Here is a 19495-nt window from a genome sequence, read left to right on the forward strand (position 1 = left end):
AGTTATACATCGGCGAAACAGGAAGACGACTGGGTGACCGATTCCGAGAACACCTTCGCGATGTGGAAAGAAATGACAAGGACGCATCCAAACCAGTCGCTAGACACTTTAATCTTCCTTATCATTCTAAACAGAATACGGCAGTTTGCGGCCTTTCCTTACATCTAGGCAGTTCGGGAAAGTCGTAAAACACTAGAACAAAAATTTATATTCCAAATCGGCACCCTTAATCCCCACGGAATCAACGAGCGCTTTTCATTCAACTAATTTATTCCTGTTTTCTCGTCACCATATTCCCACCAATGGCGTAGCTCCACTTTCTACATATAAATCCACACACAACCCACAATTCCTCTAATCGCTCTAACGAAGGGCTAACGCTCGAAACGTCAGCTTTTTTACCCTTTACGGTGGCTAATTTACGTTTTCAACCCAGTTGTTAACACTAAATTACCTGCTACAGATGATCAGCTGCCAAAGTCAACGGCTTTCCAACTTAGTCTCGGATTGAAATCCTTGGTTTTCAAGCTCAACTTTCATCGTTTGGATGATTTCAGTACCTCATCATTTAACTTCCACAGTTCATGTTATTTATTTTATATCCATCAATTCATAAAAATTTTTGTAGAGTATCATGACTTTTCATATACCTGTAGCCACTGATTAGCATTATTCCGTCCAGCTGCCCAACAATATTTCCCTCCACTTGGTGGTAAGTTAAGTCTACCTTTGTTTGGAAGGTATTTACCACTCGCTGAAGATGAAGCTGTAATTGCTTCATCAGGAATTCTTCCGTCTTTCACTCCCACAGGCATAAAACAGTTCTTGACTGTAAAAAGCGCATAACACTATAAGAAACAAGTGTATTAAACCATTTGAAGAAAGTTAACAAAAACTAAAGAAATAGCTATGCAATAAATTGATTTGCCGCAGGAACGGAGAGAAGTAATTTCCAGAAGTCGCAATAGATCCTATGGTCGTTCAATCCACTCAAGTCTAGAGCCTGTCACAAAACAGGCAGCCACGCTCTTGCTATTTTACGCAAATGTCTTTATTGTTATGGTAAAACGCGTGTGGAACACATCTCTTGTGTTACTCGAGAGCCAAAAATTAAGTTCTTAGGTTCTCAAGAGGATAATGGCCTTTCCTTGTTTTGGTTAAGGAGAGATACTTGCTGGGAGCGCTTTTAAAGCCACTCGTGTCCCTTGCAGATCGCTAGAAGATTTCCTTCCGGACCGAGTAGCGACTAAAGACTATAGAACCACAGCCTTTCTTCCCCAATCCCCAGCAGTATTTTTAAAATGAAGATCCAAGCTTTCATGCTCGTGGCCGCTTTATTGTTCTTTTCTGCTCTTGTTCAGGATTGTGAAGGAATAGGGATATTTCCACCTGGGAAAGGAAAACGAACGTTCCAAAGAAATGTAAGTATTGCAAAGTTAACAAAAAGTTTTAGTGGATAAAAGTCTGAACGAATCTGACGAAATATACCATTCAGATTTGTCTTTAGAAATGTGGGAAACTTTTAAATCCTCTCCATTACGTTAGAGGCACCGAAATGATTATCCCGAGCTGTAGCACTGATTTGGAAGATGGGCACGACAGGGGGGCCAAAAGAGGTCAATTTTACACACAAACTTTGAAGGGTTTTTTTTTGAGAAGGGGGAGGGGGAGGGAAGGGGATGAGTGTTCACTGTCATAGTTTAACAAATCGTGACCAGCCAACCCCTAGAGCATCATTAAAACATAAATGAAATTCTCGCTGTCTCAAGCTGACCTTACTATAGACGTTATCGTGGCTTTAATTTAGTTTCAGGAACTGAACTTTTAGGGACTAAGGGATAACTGACTTTTTTAATGAGTGAAACATAACTGTACTTAGAGAGTGGCCTTATTTCTATTTGTTCCTGTAGGTTCAAGTGACAGCACGGAGTATTTGTGAGGCAGCTAGAAGCTTGAACTGCGATGGGATGGATCTTGACGGCTGACTCAAGCAGAAAACTCTCTTAAGGCGCGAAATATTCCACTAATATAAGTAAAAAACGTGAACCTAACTCGGCAGCAGAACATGTATGTTGAAAAGGAAAGTAAATTCATGGAATAAAGGAGCGGCAAATATAAAAAAAAGAACATTTATTGAGAGACTTATGTTTGGTTCATATTGTTAACTTGACACTCGCGCCATAGGAGCCCAATGAGGAAGTTCCACCTCTCTTTGCCTTTCAACTAAAGGCCCTTACAATTTGAACAAGTTCTGACCATGAAATGAATGAAGAACCTTCAACCATAGCTCCATAATTTAATGGAACCAGAGACTTGCTATTCGTGAGACTAAAACCATTTTTTTTTCATAAAAGTCCCAGACCAATACGATTGAGAAAATTCATAAATAATCATTGGAAAGTAGGCTGCGTTCAGACAAGGACTTGACGGGCTATAACTGATGGCGATGATAGGACGTACAATGTATAGGAAGCGCAAATTTCCTATACAAATTGAGATTTCGAGACAACATCTTCTGGCATTAAAAGTGAGATGAAGCCCACTACAACGATTCACCTAAAGTTGAGAAGTGGATGTAAACAGAAGACTAAGTTCAACTGTTTTATCAAAGAAATTCAGCTCCTTGAATCATCTTCCCCGATGTTTCAAATAGGTTTGGCGCCTCAACTTCCCTTTTCGGCGATATAAAACTGCGGACTCTCGTCACTTAAAATCAATCACTCAACGTTTCCGGGAGGGAGGGGGGAGTTATAGAATTCACAAAGTTTAGGCAATCCGGACTACGTCGGTAGGGTCTCAAAACCAATAGCACGGGAAAAAAAGGTATTCTTTTTCATGAGAGAAATTTCCAAGTAGGATGAGACTGAGAATAGCCTACACATTCTTCACACAGGGAGGACAAGGGAGCATAAGGTAATTCCGCCCTCCCAAGGGATAGTCAACGATATAATGTTAGGGTTAGGATTTTTAGGTTTTAGGATGTTAGTCATTGTATTAGAATTCATTGTACCTGATGAGTTTTTTACCGTGTATTAATAAATAAATAAATAAATAAATGAAATAAATCTGTCATTTCCCTTCTGAGCTTTGAGAGTTTGTTAAGTTTGTTGTTTCTTCAGGCATATGTGTTCTTCCATGCACTTCCATTTAGATTTTTTATGTATAGAGTTTCTTAAGACAATAAGTCTCCTCAAAAAAGTGCGCGATTTATTTTAAAGGTTAAGACACGATCTAAACAAACCACTTATTTTTAAATCGGAATTGGAGTTGATTTATGATAGTAGCCACACCGTGATATAGAAAGACGCGTATAAATATACAATTTGAGGATACAGTGGTTACAGAGATATGTAGACCACGTAAACATGCCCTGAGGTTAGATCTTGGTTTTAAAAAGCTCTTTATTCTCTAACAAAAGTAACCTATACATCTACTTCATGTGTTTTTACTGGCCGAGTCGATCCTCTTTCGGCGTTTCCTCTCGTTGAGCTTTCTTCCCCTTAGATGCCCTTAAAAAAGAATTTTCATGGTTAATATATACTTTTATGATAATATCTTGAAGTAACATAACTCATAGGAAAAGTCCTGGAAGTTTTAAAGGTGTATTATTCTACAATCATGCCTCGCTATTATGCAAAAGTAATGCGAACGGTAGATAATAAACGATTTCTGCGAAAATCGCGAGCATCACTTGTTCTAGCATCATTATTGGTTTTCATTCGAACGTATTGAGCGATATATCAACTCAACGATGTATTGCTGCCGCCCGTTCCCCATCTTGATATCGCTGCGAAATCGAGCTATCTTAGAAAATGTGTTCCTTAAAATTTAGGTCTACCGATTAATTATAAGTTTGCAACTGAAAAATGCATTTCGTTACATGCAGACTTGCTTTACTCCTCTGTCACGGTGCCATTTGCTTGTCTACACTCATCAGACTCCTCCAAGCCTGCATAAAAATCTAATATAGGGCAAATTCTTTGTAGATTATAACGCTACAGGCATTTCTTGTATATTTTATTTTATATCTCAGTAATAACAGAGTCAAATATGTTCCCTCTTACCTTAATAGGACAACCGTACAACTCAGCACGCATGCTGATATGGCTTTGCCAAGTTAAAGGATGGATTCGGACGAACCGGGCGTGGATTGATGGGAAGGTCTCGTGGACAACAATGGTATTGCGATCGAAATTTCCTCGAAAAACCTAAAAGAAAATTAAGGATTTCAATTCAAAGTACCATGTTCGTGTAAGAGGCCACTGAAAAATAATAATGTTTATACAGGACAAAAATATGTATCATAAAGGCAGGTGTCAAGAAGATAGTAACTATTATGAGTGGTAAAATTTCGGTTGAGAACATATCTTTCTGGAAAAGAACTATTTCATTTCTTCTCGGAATGTTTACCATTCGTCTTTACATGTAACTCTGATTGATTTGAGAACAGAAGGCTGAAAACAAATTGTGCGGGAGGTCGAGGGTTCGAGCCCCGGCCGGACCAACGCTCAAAAAGACTGAGGAGAATGTGCAACCTTTCTATAATGTCAAGAAATGGATAGAAATTCTAGTCTTCTCGGGTAAGGACGACTGGCCTTGTCATTGTTAACGCGGGATCCACTGTAATTGACTAAAGTTGTAGTGGTCTCCCTGCCTGAGATAATTAGGCGAAGCTAAATAAAAATAATTATAATACCGGAATACCAGAAGTATCTTTCTCACAAGAACACTGACACAAAAGAGTTACCTTAAGTCACCACTTACGTGAGTTACAAGCCCTCAGAAGTCTGTAATAATAGAGCAGTTAACCTAAAAAGCTATATGTAACAATTCACTGTAAAAATGTGGTTACCCTCTTTTTCCCACGCACAGTGTACTGGACCCAGTACGAGCCGGCCAAGCTGTAAGATAGTGAGTAGCTTGTTACCCATTGAGATGCGTCCTGCCTTCCTTGGGTGGCTACTTTAGTAATGGTCGTGGGAGTGCCAAGATCAATCTGTAGCCATTGATTGACGTTATTCCTATTAGCACACCACGATCCCGCTTTACCTGAACCAGCCGCAAGATTCAAACGGCCTAAACTAGCAGCGCATCTACCGCCGTTATAAGTCGAGGCAGACATAGCACTGGCTGAAACTCGGCCATCTTCGAGTCCGAGAGAAAGGGAACAATGTGATCCTTAAAAAAAGAAAAATTGACTGTTTGCCATGTTACTTCGTTTCTTAACTTCAACTGCATGCTAAGGTGGTTAAAACTGCACTATGCGAAAATACAATTTGTGGCCACGGAATGAACAACTCCACGTCGTGTAGAAACAAAACAATTCACTTTAACTCCTCAACGATTTGAGGTGGATTGAAACTTAGATTGCAAACAATTGAAAAAGTTACACAATATATGATATAAAGAAACAACAAGCAACACGACAGAAGGAGAACTATAAAACACTTACATTGTTACGGCCACAGAAAAGACCAAAATTGATACTGCAAAATGCTAACGCCAGAAAACGGGAAAAGGAAAAAGACAAGCGAAAACGGCGGTACGTTATTGAACTGCTCTTAGCGCTAAAAGAGAGAAGACAGGCATATTACTGATGTATATATATATATATATATATATATATATATATATATATATATATATATGTATGTATGTATACATATATATATATATATGTATGTATACATATATATGCATGTATGTGTGTATGTATGTATGTATGTATGTATATATGGTACTTACACCTTCTTCCTAGCATCAGCACTGCACTGACGAGGCCCAGAAGGCCCAAACAGTACTGTCGGCAGTTATATATATATATATATATATCGATACATAATTATGCGAGGTAGCAATAGAGCGGCAATAAGGTAGCAATAAAAATGTCGAAAGGAAAAAGGTGCTTATGAAATAATAAGTGTAAACGTTGGCTAGTTACGGGGTGAAAAGACTTAAATAATAATCTTTGAACACAAACATGAAAAAATGTCGCACTTAGAACTTTCAGCGGATATTACATTTTCGGCTTACCCGACGTTGGGTCTATTCAAGTCAAGCATTTATTCGGGGCGGCGTTTCTTTCAAAATCATGTCTCTTAACTATATGTCGGCAAAAAATATAGATGCTTTGTACATATTTTGTACATCAGAAACTAGTTTTCCTCTTCAATGTGGTGTTGTATGATTTAAATTGTCAAGTGTATTTAGTTAATTTTTAATCCTAGAGTAAACTCCGCATTCTTATGACTCGGTGCGGCGTTTAATCGAAGACGGCGTTAAATCCGATAAAGACGCTATTGCTTCAGATGGTGATGGAAAAAAACAAACTCAGCTTTAGGGTGTTCTTATATTGTAACACGAAATTCTTTTAACTTTTACATAGAGAGAGCAAAGGCATAGTTGCTAGGAGGGAAAACTGTTAATCAGGTGCGAAGAGAAATTGAGATCATTTGCTGCTACTGACAAGTTGCCTGCTGATTGCAAATTATTTTTGAATGTGAGACACATTCAAAGATCAATGAATATAATTTAATATGCTATACGGAAGATTTAGCGACAAGTATTTGAAAACATATCTTTGCATGATATCATAAATCTTTCGTAGGTCGATATCAATCTGATTTCTTCCATTTTACAGTAAAAAAATCTTAGCTTTAATGGTGTATTTTTCTAATTAAAATTACCTTCCTGGCAGCCATGAATCTCTGCTCTAGTACAGATGTGACCATACCATGTCCTGGGGTGGATTCGAAGATATTTGGCTTGAATTGGCAAATGGAGGGGAAGATAAACTGGAGTGTTACGGTCGATGTTACCACCAAACACCTGTCATGTATGATAATACGTAAACTAGTAAATATCAGTTCCCGTCTTTCTTAAAAACAAAAAACAAACAAACAAAACCGTTTTACTTATTTTTGGTTTTCTATAACTTTCTCTCGGCGCAAACACGGATTTGGTTTTTTAAGGCTACCATGTTCACGATGGGTTCCAGACCTCAATAATTATCATAGAATTACTATTACTGCAAATAAAGTTTGTCCGTGAAACCTATTTCTCTTACCCTGATATGTCCATCCGAGAGTCTGTACCAGGCCCAGTGAGAGCCATCCACACTGTACGACAAACTGTAACTCGTTATCCAATTATTGCTGTCATACCTTCCCTGAGTGGCTACTTTAGTTACGGTTGTTTCCCGCCCAAAGTTGACCTGCAGCCATTCGTTACCATTGTTGGTACGTGTGCACCAGGCCCCCGCCTTGCCTGAGCTAGGTATCTTATTGAGTCTCGAGAACTGCGGGATGTATCTTGAGTCATAATACGTCGATGCTGATATTGCGCTGTCGGGAAGACGGCCACTCTCCATACCAAGAGGAAGAAAGCAACTGCGATCTGTTTAATCACATAAATCAGTATTTCAAAAAATTCGAACACATCAAATGCAGGATTTTATGATTTTATGAAATCCTCGAGCTAATCCACACGGCGAAAGCTAAAACAAATACATGCTTTTTTTCCACTCAAACGATTTACCTTGAAGGCAATACTCTTAGCGAAATTAGGCAAGTATTTGAATAGCAATATAAATCTAGAAGAGGTATACGCCACACTTGATCTCTACCTCCAATCAATCAAAGCTATCGTTTACATTACAAGAATTTCTTAATCTATTTCCTTCATTATAAACAGGGCTCAAACCTTGCAGGAGTTGTTTGGCATATTGACCTTATGTTTTCGGATCAAATTTCCACAGAAATGCAAAAAAAGTTCTATAAACTTCTGCATTATGCAGTAGATCCGTTTTCGAGTTTCCTTTGCAGGCTTCAAAAGAACAAAATAAGTTTATTCAAATTACTAAATGATCCATAGACTGTTGTTAAGCCCTTTTGATTTCTCTTCTAACCCATCAAAGTCACAAAAAGAACAAGAGAAGAGGTGATCCTCGCCCGCAGAGGAGCTGGGAGGATCGTTCATTTCACTTTAATTTCATTCCTAGATCTATGTCTAATTTATTTCTTTATTACTGATTATAAAAGTCGCAAAATAGCTGGTAGGAGATGAACATGGGCTTCCCTGTCCGAATATCTATTACTTTGGATCTCACTCTTGTTACCACACGAGAAAAGGTTGCATCGTGGAATTTTTTTTGTTCATTTATTCATAATTTTTTGGGAGTCAATAACATCGAAGATCTTTTCTGCGTTAATTTTAACGCAAAAAAAAAAATTCTTTGCATGCCATAATAGCTTATAAAAACTACTCCAACACTCAGAAAGGGAACTTTTCTTTAGCACCTCATCATTTACAAGGCAGGAAATTGAATTGTCAACTTAAAATAAAATGATGCCTAAAATCACTTACTTACCTTCTTTGCAACCATAAATCTCCACTCGCATGGAGATGTGGCTTTGCCAACCTTTCGGGTGGAAACGAACGCTTCTGGCAAACACCCTGTTATGCGGGCTGAAGAAATGTTTGACAACTGTTGTCCTGTCGCTATTTGCCAGAAATGTCTACAAATAAAGGCGATAATTCGATAACGCAGTCATTCCGAGAAGACGGTAGTACATTATTCACCGATCTAGGTCGGGCTACGATGGGAAAAGTGGTGCTTTAGTTCTGGAGTATCAGTTGCCCTGTGTCCTCAGGCCATCATTAATCGTAACTTCGGGTGCAGTTTTTCTTATATAGACCTCCTGCTTAATAATAAACAAACAACACGCACGGTCGTGCACACGTAGCATGAGACGTGCAGTTGCATTATTGCCGCGAAGTCCCTGTCGATTTTAAGTGCAAGGAACATTGGTTTACTTCCCGGGCAATTTATCTCGATGTTTATCATTGGGTTTCTCTTTCTTCCCGCAAAGAATACATACAATGTAGCGGCTATATTTTAAGAGATTAATACATGTTTTAATTGTATACATCGTCAAAGTTAGCTTGAAGAGTGGCCTTGATCAAACGAAGATTTCAGCCATAAAATGTATGCTAATGAAAGTTTGTTATTTTACTTCGATGAAATGTATAATGTTCTCCAACCAAATTGTTTTTATGTTGTTTTGTTTTGCTTTTATGATTTGTATGTTGTACTAGTAAGAAACACTCTCCCACCCCTTTGCGCTGCGACAATTCATACTTTGTTTTTCTGAGGTTTTTTCTGTTTTTCTTTTATTTTTTTAGCTGAGGTGATCAAGGCCTATTCTTACCAGTGCCGCAGCACTGACGAAACGAGCCGCATGTAGGATACGTGCAAAGTTAGCATCGGAAAACGCTGCCAGCATTTGCGAAAAAATGAAAAAGAAAAGCGCCCAAACTAAACTGATCTTGATTGTCCAATTTCATCCTAAGGCGTAGTGAACAATACCTTAATAAAATCATTTGTTTTATAAAATAACGTCTTTTTCGAATATTAATTTTAAATATTTCCCTTGTGGCCTGCCTCCTTTCGCAATGCTGCAACGAGCTTCAAATAAAGCCCTATTTAAAAGATGTTATGATGTTGAAGATCTACTTTTCAACGAAAATACATTGTACAAAAAAATTTCAATAATGATAACGATAATGATGATAATCATAGTTTAGTAAGAATCAAGCGAAAAAGTGAGTGTCAACAAAATCAAGCAGTTACTCAACGATAAGGGTCCGGACGCACTGGACTGACAAAATTTGTTTGGCCTTACCAAAAATCTCGACAAAATTTGTCTCTGCCAAATTTCCAATTTGTTGAGCGTGACGCACCGAGACAGCACAATATTTGTTAACCGCACATGTCAATCACATGAGACAAGAGCCTCCATCGCAACGTTCGAAGAATTTTCGGGGAACTGGTGATAGATTTTTTCGCAAAATAAGCAAAAATTTTCCCAGAGGGTCCGGACCCTACAATCTAAATTTCGAAAACTGAGGGTCCAACGGAAACCAATGTTAACACAACTTGATGTGGAGGATTATTTGAATATTAGGGGGAAATTAAAAAGGAGATACAAGACAAAAGTAGAAGAACTAATTATCTGAGTTTTCTGATTACCTTCACTTGGCAGTTTTCCTTGATGAAAACCCACATAAAGTCATCTGCAGTGTAAGACAATGAAAAGCTTGTCACCCACTGATTGGCATCGTGTCGACCCTGAGTGGCCACGCCTCGTACGTTGAACAGACGTCCAAGATTTACCTAAAAAAAAAAGCAGAAGCGTTTTCATAAAAAAGGCACTGTATAAATATAATTTTGCTCAATATTAACCATCTTAATTATTTGTATTCATCACCAGTGATGTGTGTATGTTGGGTAGGTGTGTCTTGTTATTGTTGTTGTTTTTTTTCTTTAAATGATATTTATTCAGAATGTGCCAGTAAGCTTCGTTAGTTGCACTTCTCTATACTACTTTATTTTGTATTACATCTTTTTCTTTTGTCTTGTGCGTCTTTAATGGCCTTCTATAATACATGTAATTCTTAGAAACCCATGATAATGCGGATGGAGAGAAATGATGCAAGCGAAAAAAAAAAAGAAACAGTGACACCTCAGTGTGAAAATTAGGTGAAAGAAACTTCTATGTTGCTTTTCCTATTTATTTTATTAACATGGTGATGTTCTTTTACATGAAATTTTATTTCATTTCCATCAGACAGCTGATCAGCTGCCAAAGTCAAAGGCTTTTCCGCTTAGTCACGGGTTGAACTCCTTGGTTTTAAAGCTCAATTTCATTGTCTGGATGATTTCAGCATCTTAGCATTTAACTTTCACAGTTCATGTTATTTATTCCATATCAATCAATTCATGAAAATTTTTGTGGAGTATTATGACTTTTCACATACCTGTAACCACTGATTAGCATTATTCTGTCCAGCTGCCCAACAATATTTCCCTCCACTTGGTGGTAAGTTAAGTCTACCTCTGTTTGGAAGGTAGTTACCATTGGCTGAAGATGAAGCTGTAAATGCTTCATCAGGAATTCTTCCGTCTTCCACTCCCACAGGCATAAAACAGTTCTTGACTGTAAAAAGCGAATAACACTGTAAGAAACAAGTGCTCTAAACCATTTGAAGAAAGTTAACAAAAACTAAAGAAATAGTTATGTAATAAACTGATTTGCCGCGGGAACGGAGAGAAGTAATTTCCAGAAGTCGCAATAGATCCTATGGTCGCTCAATCCACTAAAGCCTTGGTATGTGCACTTTGCACGCGTAGCTGACCAAAGCTGACCAAGCTGATCTAAGCTGATTAATATGCCCACAAAGATGCAAAGGAACACAACTGACATGAGCACTTGGAATTCAAGGATATAAATTACTCTCGGAACAAGATGATTATTAGGCGACGAAGTTTTGCGTTAAGCCAAATTCATTAAAGTTTCATTACTTTGCTTCCATTTAAGTCGATCACTAAGCCACACACAACATTCCTTAAAACTCAGGTGTCGAGAAGCCCTTATTTGAAAAGTGTCAGCAGTCGACAAAGTAGATGACTCTTTAGACCAAGACGAGTCGAATTGTAGCCGGAATATGACCAGTTTAATCAAGTGTGTTGTTTTGGCATATCCACTGAACTCACCTTTACGACACCCATACAACTCAACTCTTAGGCAAGGTATGTTATGATTGTGTTTCCTTGGATGAAACCGGATGCAGCGAGCCTCGATGTGAGGTTTTAAGGAGTGTATGATGACGGTGTTTCTGTCCGTATTTCCAGCGAACACCTGAGATAACAAGAAAATAACGTTTATGGTAAGTAGACTATTCACTTCTTAACCATTTTCGACTGTATTAAACAACTCAATATCCCTGTAATGTCTTTTTCGGCTACATTGGTCACAATGACGTTCCACAAATTATTGCTCTTTCCCCGTCACTGTTTTTGTGGGTAAATACCTTAAACTTCAAGTAACAAAAATAAATTTGATATTTATTCGCAAAGCCCACGTATTTCAAATAATAGTAATAATTAGAGGCGTTCCATCTCTTGCTAAGTCAGTCGAGCTTACTTTCTCCACAGCACGTTGTTTGTAACTCGTCCAATGTAGTCCGTCCACACTGTATGAAAGAGTATATGTTCTAACCCTGTCTTCACTGTTATATCGGCCTTGTGTTGCCACTTTGGTCACTGCAGTGATTTCTCCAAGGTCTATCTGAAGCCATTGGTTGCGGCTCTTTTGCTTGGAGCACCAGGCTCCCACGTGCTTGCCATCCGATAAGAGGTTTAGCCTCGCAAGTGAGTGCCGATGATTATTGTCATAGCTACTTGACGCAGTAAATGCACCGTCAGGAATCCGTTTATCTTCTACACCCAGTGGTACGGAGCAGCTATGAACTAAGAATATTAATTAATATGGCGTTTGTTGCATGCCCGTGATAAAAAGACAATACAACATCAGTAATGAATAAGTAATAACTATTTTTAAGATCGGCTGAGCCACTTGTTGTTAAGTTCAAATACTGCTACTACTTCAAATAAACTTGTATCATTTTCATTAGTATTATAAATGTTGAACAATTGGGTAAAATACATAGTGTAAAATTTAAAAAAAAATTAAAAGATTTTGATCAAATGCAAGTTTACAAAAACCAACTCACTGAAACGCTCTAGATAAAACATTAGATAAAAAGGGAGGCGAAACTAAATCAAACTGACCCCTGCAGCGCTTAAAACTAACCTAACATCATCCAAGACTTCAATGAACGTTTTATCGTTTGTCTCACGATGCAACGTTTGGACCGCTATATTGTTAGGCTTGGTCGGGCGACGAGGTCGAAAGTTTGCGAGTAAAGTCCTACGTGGATCCTTATTACATTCTAATATTATTACTTGAGATAACGGAATCGAAATTCCCGAAGCGTGGATGCTATCATAAAGTTCTTTTTCTTAGGATCGGATATGACTAAGAAATGAGGAGACTGTTTGCGCAGAAACAAGATCAGTTCTCAAAAAAAAGATTGAAAGAGAATCATGAGACTTGTTGCTGGTTTTGATAATATCCACGTAACTTGCTTTTGTAACAGCAAGTAATGAGTATTTTTTTGAGGCCAACTAAAACGTCTGAAACGAGAATCCACAAGTTTTAAAAATGTTTTAACACCCACCCTTCCTACAGCCATAAACTTCTGATCGCATAGATGTGTGTCCATTGTAAGTCTTTGGGTGAAATCGAAGGAGGCGAGCGTCAAATGGTGAGAGAAGAAGATGCTCCATAACTGTGTTTCTATCCTTGTTACCTGGAAATACCTAGGAAATCCAAAAGATTCTCAAAATTTCATTCAGCCCTTTCGCGGAAATAAAATATGTGAAAAAATCGTTTCTGTTACTTTGGCTGTGGGTGTACACTATACATCATGTCGGTGAAATGTAAACAATTTCAGACGGTCATACTCTAATTATTTTGATTGCATTGACCCAAACTTTAATCACGTTTCATATTAATACAGGAGTTATTTCATCGGATGAAAGATTTTACATTTTGATGAAATTTTTAGCTTGGAGCAGGTGCAACTCGAATCACAAAGCGTCTGTATGATGTACAGCTCGCTAAAGAATAAATCTGAGCAATGGATCGAAGTAAAGGCTGGTTAAACTCGTAACTACGTTCATCTAAAAGTATTTAGAACCCTTTCTTTTAAAAAAATTTGAAGCAAAACGCTAGCAGGTCCTTGGGTTGCTCAATCATGAGAAAAACCAAGCAAAAATATTGTCATGGCAATTGTACACTACTTCCATATCTAAGGATCTACGGTCGCTTATTTCAAAATTTAAGGTTGTTTTTCTTAAAAATCAACGTAAACTATTTTTAACGAAATTTTCGCTTACCCATGTGACACTGTTTTCTTTATACTCGGCCCAGTGCATCCCATCCACACTGTAGGACAGAATGTACTTCGTTACCCATTGGTTAGCGTCTTGACGCCCCTGTGTTGCCACCTTGGTCACTCGTACCAGCTCCCCGAAGTCTATCTGAAGCCACTGTTTGCCATCATTAGCGCCCGCTGACCAGGCTCCCTTTCCTTTGCTATTTGGCTGCATGTTCAATCTGGAACGTGCTGGACCATGTTTCTTGTTTGCACTTGAAGAAGCAGAAAATGCGGCGTCTGGTACATGACCATTTTCCAAACCAAGAGGAAGAGAACAGGGGTAAACTGAAAAGAAAAACAAAAAAGAAAGAATCAGGGAAAGATAATAAACAATATAAGTGAAAAAGATTGCTTTGCTTTAAACAGAAAAATGATATACCACAGTACATGTGCACCTGAACGTTTTTACGCAGCATTAAAAGTAAGTTGCTTCAAAATTTTGTGGGTAAGCAATGCTCTTATGCTCTGTATCTCAAATTAACATTACATTCTGGCAAGACGCCTAGGTAAGAAGCCATGAGAAACTAGTCTGCAGATTCTAAGGCCACGATAAGGGTGACGTTAGACAATTGCGTGTATGATGACCTAAATTCGTTTTACCCTTGCTTGCTTCTTACCCATCAAAGGGTTTGAATAAACACTTCTCTTCTGTAGAGATAGTTTTCCTTGTTCTTGTTTTTCATCGGTAGAATATACCTGCGAGGTGAAAGACGTAGATTTTAGTAATTAAATTAAGACAAGTCTGAGGGTTTGATTTATATTAGCCAGCTAATTGGCTGTTAAATGTCGACAAATACGAACCTGTGTACCGCTCTGCTGTCCAGTCATCTTGGGGAAGCCATAAGTTGCAGTAAGAATACAATACCTTCAGATCACCAGTTTTAAAATTGGGTTTTGATGATTAAAAACAATTATACAAAGTCAAACAAAGTCTGAGGGTTTGATTTATATTAGCCAGCTAATTAGCTGTTAAATGTCGACAAATACGAAACTGTGTAACGCTCTGCTGTTCAGTCTTCTTGGGGAAGCCATAAGTTGCAGTAAAAATACAATACCTTCAGATCACCAGTTTTAAAATTGGGTTTTGATTATTAAAAACAATTATCTTCATTTTTTTTTCTTCTTGTTTTTTTTCTTCGATGGTTTAAAAATCATCTGAATCTAGTTGCTAAAGATCTGGTTGCTTCATTTTATTCGATGATTTAAAACCTTGTGAATTTCTATTTTTGGATAAAGAGGAAAATGTTAAAAATATTTTTTGTGAAGATATATAGATAATATAACACACTGATATAGACTGAGAATATTAAAAATTTCGATATATATGTAAATACCAAAAACAATGATGCTTACAATAATAGTTATGGCAACATAACAGAGAAAAGTGAATAAAAAAAATCAAGGAGTGAAGTTAAATAGGGATTCAAAAGGTAATTATGATCTTGAAAAAAAAACCAGATATTTCATAATGAGAACAGCTATGAAATAGATTACCATGGTTTGATGATGGACGTTTTATATTAGATGGAATAAAAAGTTATACCTATGGACATTGTGAAATCCAATGACTTTTCAATCATATTTTATAGTTATAGAGCACAATCTTTTGAAAGAATTGTTGCTGATTCGTAATTTATATAAAATCGTTCGAGAATAATTCTTTTATGATCACATAAATGAACAAAAAACTAAAGGAAAAACATTTAATGAAAATGAAATGATCTATGAAACTTACTTTTCAAAATTCAATAAGTAAGTTAATTTCTCAAAATTCAATAAATGAGCTCATTTTTCAAAATCCAATTTGTGAGTTAATTTTAAGGAATCAAAAATTTTGAAAAAAAGTGCTCGTACCCCAGTTCCTATGCTTCTACCACAGTACAGAGGAAATAATTATCAATCAAAAATAGAAAAAAAAAAAACTATTCGAAAGTTAACCTAAGTAAGCTAACAAGTTTGCACGTTGCTTATGATTTTCAATGGTCTTGGTAAAATTATAAGATTTGCCAATAGTTAGAAGAAACGACACACTTGCAATGTTAATTCTGAGTGAAGTTTGATCGAATGAGTATAAAGTTCGCAAAAGAAAAGAAAATTTTGGTCACGTTTCTTATTAAGGTTAATGGTTAATATAATGATGGTTTGATGAGAAGAAAGATTTCGAAATGAATGAATTAAATATTATGTAAGCAAAGTTCATCATAGGAAAAAAGGAGAGAAATAACTAATAACAAAAGTTGAACATAGAAAAGACTCGCGCCTTGTACATGCGAAGCATTGGGAAGCAATTCTCTCATACCATTCGGTTTCAACACGAAGAATTGGTCGATGCGAAATCATCAACCTCGAAAATTCTTCCACTGGTTATTGTCGCGGTGTATCTCGTCACGGCATGTCACGGCATGTCACGCCACATTGGATCTCAAATATTCTTGTCACGTTATATGTCTTACTCTCACATCATACTCTTGTCACGTTATATGTCTTACTCTCACATCATACTCTTGTCACGTTATATCTATCACATCAAGATGAGAAATACTACGTTACTTCTTCAACCCCCCACCCCCTCTCCATCCCAACGGCCTTCTAGATCGAGTCTTACCGCCAATTTGTTCATTATCACTCCCCCCCCTCCTCGCTCTTCGGTTCTAATGTCCACGTGTACATATTTTTGCGTGCGTCAAAAGTTGAAGGAAACAATTTTAGATTGTCATTCGGAGTTCATTCGTCACCACTTGTTACTAGTAAGCCAAAATTACGAATCATTCAAACACGGAATGCAAAACATGGGTAAGGTAAATGAACTGAAATACTGCATCTTAACTTTGACGAACTTTCCGGAGGCATACAATTTTTTTTGCGGCTATTTTGGGAAACAACACTTTTGATAAGACATCGAATAAATTGTTCGAATTCTCTTTGTGAATCGAGTCGAATAATATTTCAACGGTTACGCTAAAAAAATCTAAAATAAAGCGATCGGGAACATAAAAAAAGTTAGTCAAGTAAAAATTTTCCAAGTTTCATTTCACAAAGCGAAAGATCTGCAAGATGTTTAGCGATTAAAGTGCACTCCTCGTTTTCCCACTTCTTACGAAAGTTTCCAATTTGAAATGAACAATGGAAAAATTACCAGAATAATTGGCCAAGCGACCCTACACACTACGAAGCAATGCATACCTTTGGTGAAGTTTTTTCACAATATGAGAAAGAAATCGTAAGAGCAAGCACAAAAATCTTTGCGAAAGGAAGAGCCATTCTGGTCTGTTTGAAGTCCACTTTCTCACGATAGCATGGGTGAAAGACATCGGTATTAGCCAACAACATCATTATGAATGGAACAGTTCCTTTGTTTCAAAAACGCGAAAAATCTCGTAGACGATGTTTGCGTTCCTATTGTTTCATACAAAACACACCAAAACGGTTTTCATCGAGGGTGGAGGGTTGCGCTGGGGGGGCATAGAGAGAAAATCAAATCTCTTTTTTTGCAATTCTCTGCTTGTGGAAAAAGGCGTTTTGTTGCTGGGTTATCGCCAAAATTTTAAGGAGACAGGAAAAATTTTCAAACAGTCTCAACTTTACAAAACGCACGCACAAACCAGATCAACCATTACTCTCCCTCCCCTCCCCTAGCTGTTTTTCCTTTTGGTCTCAAGATCAATTATTTGTACAGTTTGATAAGTTCTCTTAACCACTCTACCTGGCTGTGGATCGAATTAAAATTGAAGAAAAAAATCATCAATCGATAATGCTTTGATCACAATCTTTTTCATCGAACAAGATCTGTGCGGTTATCAGTTAAATTAATTTACTTTCAGATCAGTGAGAGGGTTAACGGTCCTATTTCTCAGGGGAATTTTATTCTTTTAAAGCCCAAGTAAAGAAAAATATTCGGCGGTAATAAGTTATCCAGGTGAGGTGACAGATGAAACTAAAAAATGTTTTTGACGAGAAGGAAGGAATTTTATTCCTTTAAGTTAGGCGTGGGCGTTTAAAAGAAAAACATTTTTTCTACAGGGAAAATTGAAGAATGTTCAGTAAGAAAGTACAGCCTTCCCATTGTTTTGGATTCGCGAAAAATCTCGTATGGCTTGTTTACCTTTCTATTTTTCTGAAGAGGTGAACTTACCAAATTTCGAATGGCTCGAGGGAGACTGACCCCATGAAACTTTACTTTTTCACACAAAAACTCGGTTCCCTTAGAAAGCAAGCTTTTTCGACGACCCTTAACCATCTTCCTTACACTCTATTTCGTTATAGTTTGCTCGACAAAGATAAAAAAGAAAAAGCACGTACAAGTGCAATCTTGAGAGCTCCCCAGAATTTGAACTTTACAATGTAGGAGGTTTAATCATAGAAGTGGCGTTCGAGTTTCAAAAATGATCAAATGTACGATAAACTTAAGCCAAAATGAACAACGACTTTTTTCGTGAATGTTATATTACAGCATAGTAGTAGTTTCTTTGACAAACGGTTTTTTTCCACGCTCAGTGTAAGGCTTTTCTTAATGTTTTATCTTCCTGAAATATTTCTCCTTCAAGATCTATGAAATGCGTCTGTTAATGATAGGACAAAGAAACGCTCGCGTGACTCATTTTGCGAATGATTATGTTAATAATATAAATGTGACTATCTCAATTCAACGAAATGCGAAAGTACAGCTTTTATTAATGTTTTATATTCCCGAAATATTTCAATTTAAAAAATCTTTAATATGTGTTTGTTAATAAAAAAGCAAAGAAAAGTTCGCGTGTGATCCATTTTGCGTAACCTCAATTCAATTTTGGTAATCTGAATTCAACGAAATGCGACATTTCTACATTATCATTGAATACTACTTCCTTAGAGAAAAAAAAAATTTGGTGATGAATTTGGTGTTGAGGTGTGAAACCTATCAAGACTGAATATGCGATTCCTTTCATATCAGTTCGACTTAATTATTTTGACTCGCAAATAAATGAAAATTTCTTACTTCTTCGCTGCCATACCATCTAATCAACATTGAAACATTTTACCACAGGTCATTGTAGCTTGATCTCACCCTAACTTATTTCTTTGGTCAATTCTGTCTCTCTTATCCTAAACTAAATAAAACCTGCTAAGCCGCGACTCGTGTTACACAGAACTGCTTACCTAAGGTAACAACTCATACCTTCGCAGAGGTCCCCGTTGAGTACGAAAACGACATAATTAAAGCAAGGAAAAATCTTTTTGCCAAATTCTGCCATTCTGACTTCTTTATTCAGAACTCGACGAAACGAAAAGTGTTACCCCCCAAAACAAATGTCTATGCATAATTAAAGAAAACGAGAAAAATCTCGAAGTCTTGTTTACAGTTTTATTGTTTCTAAAGTACACCGAAACATTAACCCCGGGCGGGGGAGGACTGACTCGGGAAGAGGGAGAGAAAACTTTGAGAAAATGTCAAGATAATGCGTTTGAGTAAACTTTGTAGAAATTGGAAAAACGATTATAATAATGTACTTATTAACAAATCCTCTCACCCTACAAATTTCAGTGGAATGTCACAGTTGCAACGAATTGGAATGAAAATTTCTTGGTGATCTTCGTGAACAGACGAAGATCTTGCGAGATGTTATTAATTGTAAGGCCTCTTTTATATTCAAACTTACTCAAAGATGATGTCCTT

The 19495-nt window shown here is 37.2% G+C and overlaps 1 protein-coding gene and 1 long non-coding RNA gene across 2 annotated transcripts in view; one reads left to right on the top strand and one right to left on the bottom strand.

Annotated features, from left to right (window-relative positions):
• Positions 1-17124, bottom strand: part of LOC131797951 (uncharacterized) — a 28332-nt gene extending 11208 nt beyond the window's left edge. Inside the window, exons 1-14 of the mRNA XM_066163480.1 lie at positions 17026-17124; positions 14460-14538; positions 13802-14127; positions 13081-13222; positions 11985-12310; positions 11555-11699; positions 10819-10997; positions 10031-10174; positions 8369-8516; positions 7067-7395; positions 6687-6828; positions 4853-5178; positions 4065-4208; positions 651-848 (exon numbers count right to left, since the gene is read on the bottom strand). Coding sequence (XP_066019577.1) covers positions 651-848; positions 4065-4208; positions 4853-5178; positions 6687-6828; positions 7067-7395; positions 8369-8516; positions 10031-10174; positions 10819-10997; positions 11555-11699; positions 11985-12310; positions 13081-13222; positions 13802-14127; positions 14460-14538; positions 17026-17103 — 2706 coding nt within the window. The 5' untranslated portion in view covers positions 17104-17124. The remainder of the gene's footprint in view (positions 1-650; positions 849-4064; positions 4209-4852; positions 5179-6686; positions 6829-7066; positions 7396-8368; positions 8517-10030; positions 10175-10818; positions 10998-11554; positions 11700-11984; positions 12311-13080; positions 13223-13801; positions 14128-14459; positions 14539-17025) is intronic.
• Positions 1224-2126, top strand: LOC136279807 (uncharacterized). Its single transcript, XR_010717012.1, has 2 exons — positions 1224-1421; positions 1911-2126. It is a non-coding gene; the product is annotated as an uncharacterized lncRNA (long non-coding RNA).
• Positions 17125-19495: the final 2371 nt, after the last annotated feature.

The sequence above is a fragment of the Pocillopora verrucosa genome, chromosome 3 (assembly GCF_036669915.1).
Source record: "Pocillopora verrucosa isolate sample1 chromosome 3, ASM3666991v2, whole genome shotgun sequence".
In the NCBI taxonomy this organism is placed as follows: domain Eukaryota; kingdom Metazoa; phylum Cnidaria; class Anthozoa; order Scleractinia; family Pocilloporidae; genus Pocillopora; species Pocillopora verrucosa.